General features: G+C 43.4%; 1 protein-coding gene across 2 annotated transcripts in view; it reads left to right on the forward strand.

The window, feature by feature from the left end:
* The first annotated feature begins 280 nt into the window (after nt 1-280).
* The window catches only part of SPRED2 (sprouty related EVH1 domain containing 2), an 89794-nt gene continuing 77873 nt past the window's right edge, over nt 281-12201 (forward strand). For both annotated transcript variants that reach the window (XM_045011417.1, XM_045011418.1), the window contains exon 1: nt 281-594. In XM_045011417.1, the coding sequence (XP_044867352.1) occupies nt 548-594 (47 nt within the window). In that variant the 5' untranslated portion in view covers nt 281-547. The remainder of the gene's footprint in view (nt 595-12201) is intronic.

A 12201-nucleotide genomic window follows, 5' to 3' on the forward strand; every position in this document is an offset into this window, starting at 1 on the left:
GGCCCGGCCGGGGTTACACGGGTGGGGGGGGAGCCCACGCAGCGGGAGAGGCCCGGCCAGGGCTACGGGGGGCAGAGGCAGCGGGCGGGGGTCTGGCGCAGCGCCGCCCCGTGCACGCCTGGGCCCGGCCGGCCGGAGAAGGAGGAGGAGGTAGGGGGAGGTCCTACTTCGCAGACGCGTCTCCTCCCCTCCCCGGCTCGCTCGGGCTCCGCCGTCCCCGCGCTCCGGCGGGACTGGAGGCTGCCGCGCGGCGGCGGCGGCTTTGGCAGCGGCGGGGCTGCCCGATCACGTCATCGCTTCCACCCAGTTTCCTCCTGCCGTCGGCGGCGGCGCGCCTCGGCCATGGAGTGACCGAGGCGGGGATGGGGCTCGCGCGGGGCCGCCGGCTGCACCCGGGCGCCGCCGCTGCTGCTCCTGCTGCCGCCGCCCGCTGACCGGGCCAGCACCCCCGCCCCGAGCCAGGCCCCCGCCCGCAGCCAGGCGGCCTCCCCCGCAATGTGAAGCCCAGGAAGATGCGGAGGCGCAGCCCGGCTGCCCGCGGCGGGGGATGAGCCTAGAGGGGGAGAAAATGACCGAGGAAACCCACCCAGACGAGTAAGTGACGGGGGATAAACACCTGGGGGAGGGCAAAGTTGCGGCACTTGTGCGTGGAAGGGCTGCGGCGGGGGGTACCCCGGGCCGGGCCGGGCCAGCGGGGGCGGTGCGTGCCTGCTGCTCCCTGCAGCCATGCCCAGCCCGCTCCCTTGGCTGGTTGCAGGGCCCCTGCTGTGTGCATTGGGTGCACGGTGCGTGTCTGTGCAGCCTTTGTTGCTGGGGGGAGGGGGCAGGAAGGTCCCGCGGCCAGGGAGGCCCAGTGTTGTTGTCTGTGCCTCGGCTGTATGAACGGTCCTGCTAACCCTGCTCCCCCCCGGGCTCTGCCCGACTGCTCCCCGCTTGCCCAGCCTGGCTCTCGGAAGCCCCCCGCCAGTCCCCTCCCCTCCCCCGGGGTGTGCGCGCTGCAGCGCTCACATCCGCCATTTCTCTTTTCTTGAATCGCCCTCATTTGCATACCACATTTTCATTCATAAAAAAAAAAAATACCCTGTCCGGGCGGGCGAGGGCCCGGCCCGGCGGGCGGGGCTGGCCGCTGGTGGAGCCGCCCGGCGGGGCTGCCGCGGGGACCCAGCCGCGGCGTGGGCCTGGGGGAAGGTCCCGTGCAAACGGGGTGGCGGGGAGGTGCGGGGCGCCCGGCGGAGCGTGCCTGGCCTGCGGGCGGGGGCTGGGACACTCGCGCGGAGCCTGCCCTGGCGTGAAGGCGGCTGGGACTCGGCTCTGCCTCCCCCGCCGGGCAGGGTGCACGGCTGGCGGCGGGCAGGGGCAGAGCTCGCCTCTCCCTGCCCCGTGGGCCGGCTCAGCCCGTGGCGCGGCGGCGGCGGCGGCTGTTTGTGAATAAGACGGTTCCCGTTATTGTCACATGATCCTGGCATTCATAAATCCGGTAACCTTCAGCCTGTCCCATTCACGCGCTCCGGCTGCCTGGTGCGCGGCTGCTGCCCGCAGGGCCTGGCGGGGAGAGACTTTGCCAGGCTGGGAAACTCTCCTTCTTGGGGGGGAAAAAAAACCCACTTGTGGGCCCCAGACCACCCCCTCCTCCATGCGCTGCGCTGAAGGGGAAGGGGAAGTGACTCAGTTTTGCAGCACAGGCGAGGGGCGGTCGATGTCGAAGGTGTAATCTCGCAGACGTGGGGAGGATATTGTTACTGTTGCCCCTAATTCGGATGATCGTCAACGCACTCGGAAGAGCAGTTCCTGCCTTTTGGTTGGTGTGAAGATTTATGCAGGAACGCAGTATCCACACTTGACTAGGGGATTCCACTGCCTATACACCTATTGCAACTAATGAACCTTGCACGTCCTATTCAAGGAATGGTAGTAAACATGAATAAAAGGTTAAATGTCAAACCATAAAATAACACTGGACCCTGCTTAAAAGTAATTGGTGTGGGGAAATGCCTATTAAAAGTGCATTATCCTCTGCTGGTTACAGTCTTTGTATGCATATTTAGTAATGAGCTCTTCAGACCCATGCCCTCACATTTTGTCCAGAAATCTTGATTTGACATGTTTGAAGAAAAAAGTAATTGTGGTATAACTTATTCAGCTGTTCCATTGTGGCAATTATAATAATGGCTCCGATTCTGCAGTCACTTACATGCATGTTTAAATAAACATAAAGAACATGTTTTTTCGTGTTTGCAGGATCATGTCTTAGGTATGTAACCTTCCTCCAGTGAAATATGGTACTAGTCATCAATAAAATGCACAAGATATTTAATATACAACTCAGACTGTTAGCATGACATTTCTGTTTCAATAGCAATAGAATAGAAAGAGCTGAAATCCACCAATATTGTAATGCTTTTTTCTTGTAAGTGTTCTTCAGTTAAACCTGTCAGTGTTAACAGTATTTGCAAATAAATAGATTAATACTTCTACAAGATCGTTTTGTGGGTAAATGCTGGGGACACCATGTTTGCATTTTTTTCATAATTATTGAGAGGACTGGTCTCAAAAATAAATTAACAAAGATGTTATCACAATATTACAGAAACCTATTTAAGAGATGTACTCACCAAAACATTGGTCCTGGCTATCTTTTTCTGGGTTTGACAGACAGAAAAATGAGTCTCAATCTATAAAACAGGTATATGCTTCAGTATTTGGCATTAGACCCATACTTACAATGATTACTGCAGGTATTTTAAAACATTGTAAAAAATATGCAGCTTTATTCCTATTTACAATAGAAATGGTGGTTCAGTGGCGTGTACTGTGTTATCACTATCGCTAAAAACCAAACCCACACTAAATCAGGTTGTTGCAGAGTGATGAAGGAAATGGCTTTTAACTTCAACCCAGGTGTTAAGAGGGATTATATTTTTTGGCATTTCTCAATGGAGAAGCCGTAAAATATCTGCATAGTTTATGAAATTGTGATAAATTATGTTGAAGTCTAGCAGACTATGACAAGTCTTCCAAATAATAGTCCAGTTTATCATATGGATTTTCTCCACTAATAAAGCTAGGTTTAAAACAAACAAACTGTAGGGTGGTTTGGTTTTTTTAGTAGTATTACAAATAATGGTTGCCACACTTTCCAGTCTGCTAGGCCATGTCTAAGCATAGTTAGTCTGTAGTGGAGAAATTAACTTCCTGGTTTAAAGTGGATTAAGGTAGTTAGTGGTTATGTATTTATTTATGCTCTTTTATCTAGTTAAACAATATTTTACTTTTTATGGTATTAGATGACAGAATATTCTAAGTGCATTTGGGGGTTGCAGCCAGGATGGATGTTGATTTAAAACAGCATGTTAGAAAATTGAGAGCATTCTGTTCAGAAATCTGATGCTTTGATTTTCAGTAGTTCATTTTGATTTGTTTTAGAATCATTTTTCCCTTTAACTGTTTCACTGCTTATACTTGCATTTCTGTCATGTTTTTAAAAAGGAAACTAACTCATGACTTATTTTATTTTGAGGGGGGAATGGGAAGGATGCCACACCAGCTTGCCCTGGGATCTTCACAGTTTAACCAAGCAAAGCTGTCCCTGGCCATTACTTAAATGTGTGATTTACAAGAAAATCTCATGGGCGAGAGGAAGTGGTACTGGTGACTCAGTGGGCAGCGCTCTTTAGTCTGGGTAACTATTGAACCAATTTCCCAGTAAAGTGCTAATTGTCATCATGGCTGTTGGAGGTCCTGTCTTTCAGGTCAAATGTAAAACAGAGGACCTGACCACTTACCATCATTAAACATCCTGAGCAAGTATTTGCAAGAGTAATCATGTTTTCCTAGTGAAGCTCGGATTGCTGCAGTACAATTCAGGCAGTTTACATTATGACTTGCTTCAATATTCTCTGTAATTTCCTTTATAAGTAATTCTTCACCTCCTATCCCAAATTGATGGATAGTGTTGCTGAAGTAATGACTTGTACACTGTTTTTCACTTCAGTAAAAAGAAGTAAGGACCGGTGTGCTGATCAATTTCCTCAAGCTCTCCGAACAGTGGTAATAAGCTCTTCTATTTGCCCTTGATATCCGGCTCTGATTTGCTTATTCTAGTTTCACTGAGTACACTATGAGCATATCACCACAGTACTTCTAATCCATGTTGGTGTTAACGGGCTTGTGAATATTTAATAAAACTTAAACCTAATTAAGTTGTAATGTTGAGTGAGTTGAAGCTAAGAGACATTAAAAAAAAATGTCAAATTCCATGTTCCTCTGGGCCATTCCATTATAATTGTCTATGCCAAATCCAGCCATTGATCTTTATGAGGGACTCCCACTAAAGTCAGTCTTGTGCAAAAGCTGATGGCAGCTTTTAAATATCAGCAAGTACTATAATGGTCTATACAATTGAAGAATATAGGTTAGTTGATTCTATGTTCGGTACAGATGTTAATTTATTATTACATGTTGCTGGTGATGTGTTTACGGGTTTCACTGGGAAGAATATAAGATTCCATCAGAATTTGCATGTACAAAAATCAGTTATATTTAATGCTACTTTCATTGAGCATGATGCATACCCCCAAGGCCAGAAGTCGTCACAGGAAGTAATTAAATGGAAAAGGTCAGAAAATGAGGATGTGTTTGTGTGTAGCGTTGTTTGTTGTTCTGTGTCAAGATAATTAAGTTAGTTTCAGGGCTTGTCTATATGGGGACACTCAGGAAAATTAAGGCAAATTAACTGAAAGTGTGAAGATGTAGCACATTAAACCCTTGTGTGGCTGATCTCACTCAGAAATAAACTGGCCTTAGCTCCTCCACCCGCCACCTGTAGCTTATTCATGGCATTAAGTTGGCTGGGAAGCAAATAGTATGACACTCTGATTAGGAGTGTCAAAGTTGCTTTATGAAAGTCTGTAGCAATTATGCTATGGGGTGCTGACCTTGAAGAAACTTGGTCCTAGAAACAGTAGAGCAGGGGTCAGCAACCTTTCAGAAGTGCTGTGCCGAGTCTTCATTTATTCAGTCTTGTTTAAGGTTTCGTGTGCCAGTAATACATTTTAACGTTTTTAGAAGGTCTCTTTCTATAAGTCTATAATATATAACTAAACTATGGTTGTATGTAAAGTAAATAAAGCTTTTAAAATGTTTAAGAAGGTTCATTTAAAATTAAATTAAAATGCAGAGCCCCCCGGACAAGTGGCCAGGACCCGGGCACTGTGAGTGCCACTGAAAATCAGCTGGCGTGCTGCCTTCGGCATGCGTGCCATAGGTTGCTTACCCCTGCAGTAGACACACATCCCAAACTTTGCAAATATGACTAGCAATCCTCTTGAAATGTTTCAAATAACAGTTTAAAGTGGAATATTAACTTTGCATTGGCATGTTTTGCAGCTGGTTTTATTGTATCAGATACACTGATCCCACTCACCACTGAAAATAAGAGCAATACATCATCACTGTCCTTACTGTGAATACTGAAAATATTCAAGCTTTAAGGTTGCCCTTTAGAATTAGACTTGTCTCATTTTCAGAGTAACTTTGTCTATTGCACATTACTGACTGCTTTCTCCTAGATGTAATAAACAACTGATTGCTTTTTTTTTTTTTTTTTGTCATGAGGATGATCTGTGCAGGAAGACACTGGCCATACTGTGTGTCATGACATCATTGCTTGCGCTTGGGACAGGACATGCAGGCTTGCCAAAATTTAACCATTCACTTTTTGGCCTAAAAATGTAATATGATTATTTCTGAGGTTTATACATTACTTTAAAAAATACTACAAATAACTAGCTAATGTATTCAATTACACTGAGAACTAACTATTTTCAAGGGAAGTTCTTAATGAGATGTGATAATTGAATCTAGCACCTTCTACTTCCTTATCCCAGGCCAGGGCTTTAAAGGGATTCATAGGTTTGTTTATTTATGTATTTATACTACATCCTGAATGGTTTATGGGAATGGTATGTGGCACATGGTCAAGTGAGAAAGGCAAAAGGAAGAGAAGTCAAGACAACAGGGGAGGAACAGAACTGGTAGAAGTGCACCATATTTCTCACCAGAGGTAGCACTTTACTCTTAATTACAGACAAGAACAGCAAGTTCAGGTATTGGAAAGCTAAAGTGATAAGGAGAATCAAATAATGTGCCGTCAGTTAGACAAAAAAGTCCATAGTCCATACATCCTTTTAAACGCTTTTTTGGTTTTTTTTCTGGGCAAGTGTGGTTCTCAGATTGACAGCCCTGGAACCTAGAGGTTGTTTGCTACTTATAAAACAGATGCAGCCCAGGCAGGGGCAATGGACTGCCCTGCAATGTGCCTCATTTCTGATCTGGCAAAACTGCCACTAAGGACTGAAAGGTCTATTTCCTCTGCAGGTTTATTAAATCTTGACACTCCAAACAAGAGTATCCAATGTAGTGGGATGTTTTTAATGTAGCTCTCTGAGAGCTGGATTTAAATTATAAATTTGTTTGTTGGGCCAGCAAACCATCATTGCATAGCATTCACTTTTAGTTTCTCAGACTGAGCCATATTAGAAACAGTGACATTGAGACAAAAGGAAACTGAAAGCCACCATAAATCCCTTGAGCCACCCAATTCCTCTGCTTCCCAACACACACTGTCAAGTTAATTAAATGAACTTTGCTCATCATCTCGCACTGTGCTGGAGGAAAGGAAATTATCCTCCAGTTGGGTAAAACCTGGGAGAGGAGTCATCAGGCAGTGGAATACCTTTTATGTCTTCAGAGGGACAAATCCAAAGCAAGTGGTATAAAATGGGCTCAAGCCTGTCATATTCTGGGTGCACTCAACTTCCACTGAAGTCAAGGAATTAAGAATACTTGCAGCCTTGCAAGGCTGTACCCTATATATCCTTGTATCTTGGGGCTAAGTCTGCTCAAGAAGATATGTGCAGCTCCTGTTGACTTCAGTGGATTGTGCATGTTTGTTAAAAGGCAGAATAATGCCTTCATATGAGAAACTGAAATTTACAAGTTTACATTGTGGGCACACAAATAGTTACAGAACTGATAAACAAAAGTACATAATCAGAAACTACAGGTGCAGGCAGAGTCTCTGATACGTAATCTGTTTGCTGAACAGACTAGTCAGTTTGTGTATTTAAACTGCGATGGTAGTGTAGACAGCAAGAAATGATGGTATGTAGGCTCTGATGTGAGAGTATAATTTCATAGATTCTACTAAATGAAACATATGAGTGAATTACTAGCCTACCTGATTTTGCATCTTATGCACAGAGAGGCAGAAACGCAATACTTAGGCCAGTTATCCATTTTGTTGAGGTGAATGGATGGCTAATTCTCTTGGTTTTCTCTTTCTTCACTGCACTGCTATTACATATTTAGGATTGAAATCTAGCAAATAGGAGTATAAGGAGAATCCCTGCACTTTATTTCCTTTGCCAAATAGACTGAAATGGACTGAAAATTTAATCACCAACAAATATACACTATGCACAGCAGGAACTGAAGAGGGGGTATTGCAGCCTTTCCCCAGTCATAAAGCCTAGAGAGAAGAGGAGGAGCTCCCAGGAGCAGAACCAGCCACGAGAAGTGAAGGCCCTCCTCAACCCTAGTAGGAGCTAGGGGTAGTGGGGCATCTTCCAAACTCTTAGTCTGTGATGTCAGCTTCATTGGTCCTGCATTGGACTAGATGACCTCCTGAGGTCCCTTCCAACCCTGAGATTCTATGATTCTTACAACTTGATTTTGGGACACTTTTTTTTGCCAATGGTTTTGCCTCAGACTCCTTCTGCTTTTCTCCCTTAATACCTCTGCTTTCTGCTTTGTTGTCCCTGCTTTCCATACACTCTTCCTCCTTTCCTCTCCCTTCTTCTTCCCCTTCCTTTTGCCTTTGCATTTGTTTGGCCGTACTAATTCTCACCCCCAACCCCATTTAAAAAGAAACACCGGGCTTGTGTACATGGGGAAATTGACCAGAATAGCTATAGTGCAATAATTAGAAGTATTCTGCTGTGTCTATACTGGTTTAACTCCCTGTGTGGATGCTGTATTCTAAAATGAAAGTGACTTTATTCCAGAATAATTCTTCCACTATAGCTACGCTGGAGTATTTCCCTATGCAGACAAGCCCTAAGGTTTGTGCCAGGTATCACTTTGATAATTTAAGTTCTGCATCCGTTTACTCCCTATTCTTCATGTGTGTTATGTCTTTTAGAATGTAAGCTTTTTGGGGAAGGGGCTCTCTTTTCCTGAGAGTTTGAACAATGCCTAGTTCATTGGGACCCTGATCCTGACTGGAGCTTTGGGCACTACCACAATATAAATGATGATCACTGATAGTCTGTCTTTCCAGCATGGGACTGTTATAATATAAAACAAATGACTGGCTAAAACTTACTAAGTATTGTTCATTTTTCAAAAGTTTCTATGTAATGTAACATAAATGCTTTTAGGATATGAAACTTAACCTTATTGAAAGTCTTAATTCTGTGCTGTATTTCCAAAAAACATCATCGTACTTTATTTCTAGAAATTTTCCTTAGCTAATGTATACTACGTGGGTAGCCCAAAGTCACCTACTCTGGTACCAGATGTTGTTATTCACTGCCCTGAAAGGATTGCACTGTATTAAATGAAGTATCAGAGTGCCGACTGTATTGCCCCTGCACCTATATACCCTTGCTACATTAAATTTTTAGTTTAGAGACAAGAATAAGGTTATTGGGAGAAAATTTTCTCCCAGTGAAGTTAAACAAAGGTAGCAGTTTGAACATGTCATACACTCTCTGCAGAGAGATAATAAACTGCTCACTCTTCTCTTTAGGTGGAATTTTCACTCTCCTTTTCTGCTCACATTCTTCTTGTTTCATTTTTTGTTCTGAAGAATAATTTTTTTAGCTCCCTTTTTTAGCCCCCTTCCCTTACACTGTTTGTCTCTCACACTTGTCCTTTCCTCCCCTGTTTCTGTTCCATCACTTGCTGCTTTCTCTCTCCTCCTCCCAAGGGAAAACCTGCCATCACTGCATTTCAGTTTTCTTGCCTCAGAATCTTCTGTTTCCAAAATCCTCTTCCCCTCCCCCCCTTTTTTAAAGGGATGTTGCCCAAAATTACTCGGCTTGCTGTTTTGACTAGCCATAGAGGAAAAGAGTATCTCTTAATGAGCCCATTACATATGCCAGTCAAATACCTTTTTGAATACCAGATATTCAATGCAGTAGAACTGGATGCTTACCTTAAAAGTAAATTACATCACAAAATAATATTATAAACTCACTTTCAGGGTTGTAAATACATGTCATTTTTTAACCAGGCTACCACCTATTGCTTGAGATTTAACCAACTCTCAGACTGCCAAATTAGAATCCATGTTAGTCGTTGGCCTGTTTCATCTGTGTTCATATAACTTTCTTGTTGGACAAAACCAAAAAACCCATCCTCTCTCCGAGTGTAACTTTAAGGGGAATATATGGCCAAAGATCCCCCTTACTACACTCTGGGTAAACTCTGTCAAGCAGTGGACAGCCAGGGGAAGATGCTTTGTGGCCCAGTTACAAACCCCTCTCTGACTAACGGATTGTTAGCCAGGAAAGAACTTTCCTCATTTTGACAAGCTGGGGGATTCACAACTCGGTACCAAAACTACTGGGCTTCGCCTTTATCGCCAACACTTGTGTAAGCCAAGTAGCCATAGGGCAGTTTTGTTGTCAAACTAACTTGTGAAGAAAGTGGGCTTATGTCACCATTGACGGGCTATGCTTTTGACCTTAGGAGGTAAAAGCTACCTCAGTAAGAAGCAGCCTCCATTGTGCAGTATCTGTGGCCTAGCGGCTATGGAGGCAATAAGCTGTGCAATGCCTTTAGTAAAATATTAGCTAAATCTAACCTATTTTATTTTAAGACTTTACATATATGTTAAAAGGACTTTCAAAACTATTTTTAGAACTACCTCTTCCTGTATCTGTTTCTCTCTGGGAACAGTGTTCCTCTCTCAGCAAGAGCAGACATCTTTTGCAATATTTGGGCAAGGCAGGTAGAGTCCGCTGATGCCAGATCCAGCCATTGATCTTTATGAGGGACTCCCACTACAGTCAGTCTTGTGCAAAAGCTGACGGCAACTTTTAAATATCAGTAAGTACTAGGTGAAAGTAAAGGTTCCCATCCTGCAAGCTGCTTTGTACAGACAGACCCCTGCACTTGAAGCCCCATTGCTGGATCAGGGCCTAAATTTGTAAGAGCTGATTTCTGCTTAGCACTTGAATGCAGGTGAAGACTTGGAAACAATTAGATTTTAAAAGTCGTATTATTCAGAATAAAAAAATATGCTGAAAGATTCAAATTAGTCTAAGTTCTGTTAGAAAACACTCAGGACTCTATTTTTTCTCATACATTGAAATGTATAGCATCACTTTAATAAACTATTAGTAGCTGAGCGAGATTAGTTTCCTGTTCAGTAATTTTATAATATTGACTAATTTAACTGCCAATGTATTACTTTAAACAGGTATGTGTAATAGGGTTACTATCATGGGGAAAATATTGGTTTCATTTTTATTAAAATTTCATTAAATTTTATTCATGAAAGTCTGATGATGGCACTGAAGAGTCTCAAAAGCTAGAGCAAATCTCTTTTTGTGCTTCCCCAAACAGCTGACCACGTGTCCTCAGTCTTGGCCTACACCACCAGTCTGGTTCCTCCCTTGCCTTCAGTATTTGTAATTGTATTAAACTGTGGCTTTATTTTCTGGATTAATGCACGTTGAGGATTAGATTGATACCACTAACATCACTTCACATGTGACCTAAAGGTTATTTTGAACTAGTGTCTCCAGACGAGCCTATAGTTCACTGACTCGTATGGTATATTTTTGATTTTGTCCTTATGCAATGGAAAAAGCAGTTCTAAAAAGATTTCCCAAACTCAAAAAGGCCACCCGTTCACCCTTCTGCTAGGCAATCCTCTTGTATGCATTTATTTTTTTTCTTTTAAACACCACTCTGAAACAAACAGGCAGAGTGGTCTGCATTGTGGAAAAATTAGTATTGAATTGTTTCTTGCAGCTGAAGTGCTGCCAAACAGCATCTATAGAGTGGTCCCTGCTGGGTGACACCAAATGTTCTCTGAGCGGTGTTTAACGCCCTATCACAGTGCTTCCATAGCTGACTATATTACATGCTATGTTCAGTGAAAGCCAGGAAGCTAATTCACATATGTTTTCAGTATATTTTTTTTCATTAACATGTCTTAACAATTTGGTGCTCCTGCATTTTAACACATCGAAAGTAATCTACCTGTTTATGTGGTTTATGAGCAGAAAGGTATGGCCCGAAGCTGCTATAAGGTTACTAATACTTCAAGTTACAACATATAAAGAAGAGTGTGTTTTGCCTCAAGTTGAGACAAAAGTGAGTTAAGGTTGTGACTCCATATTCGGTTGCAGCAAGGGCAGGCCCTCAGTGTATTTCCTCTTGCACATCCTCCTCTCCTTTGGGAACAGGTCTGCTACCTACTGACTTTAGAGTGGGAATTGACAACCCGCAACACTGGAACTAAAGCTGGTAACTCTCATGATCTTTAAAACTGCTTTTGAAAGCACCAGCTATACATTTTCCCCATGTTGCTAGCCAAGTAGTGCAGTGGAAGGATGCCAATAGGCATCCAGAGGGTTAATGAGAGCATAAATTCAAACATTTCTGCATGGTTTCTACATGGGCTGTTGCAAGCTATTTACAAATAGACTGACTTTTAAATGCTTGTATGAGGGTAAATAGACCATCTAATCCTTTGAGCCCCAGAAGTTTATGAAATCATTTATTTAATTTTAAGGACTCTGTAAAATATATAGAACTTTACATGTTCAAAGTTTGGTACCATCTTTCTAAGATAGTTAACTTCACTGCCACAGCAGGCTTGCTGTTGTATTACCAACTCTGTCTCTTAGGTAGGGAAGCTAAGGTAGAGAGGCTAAGTGACTCACCCAAGGCCGCACAATGAGTCCGTGGTAGTCCGATTCAGACCGTAGTAGTTTGACGCCTGACATTTTAGTGGTACATGCTGGTGCTTTTATACTTAAAAATTTGTAGTGGAAACTTTATCTCTTAGGATTTATAATTCTGCCATCATAATTCACTCCTGACTAAAACTTGGCACAAAAGGTAGCAGGCTGGTTGTATTCTCCCGCCCGTCCTCCCCTTCTTTACATGCTATTAAAATGAGAC

This window comes from Mauremys mutica, chromosome 3, assembly GCF_020497125.1.
Source record: "Mauremys mutica isolate MM-2020 ecotype Southern chromosome 3, ASM2049712v1, whole genome shotgun sequence".
Lineage (NCBI taxonomy): Eukaryota > Metazoa > Chordata > Testudines > Geoemydidae > Mauremys > Mauremys mutica.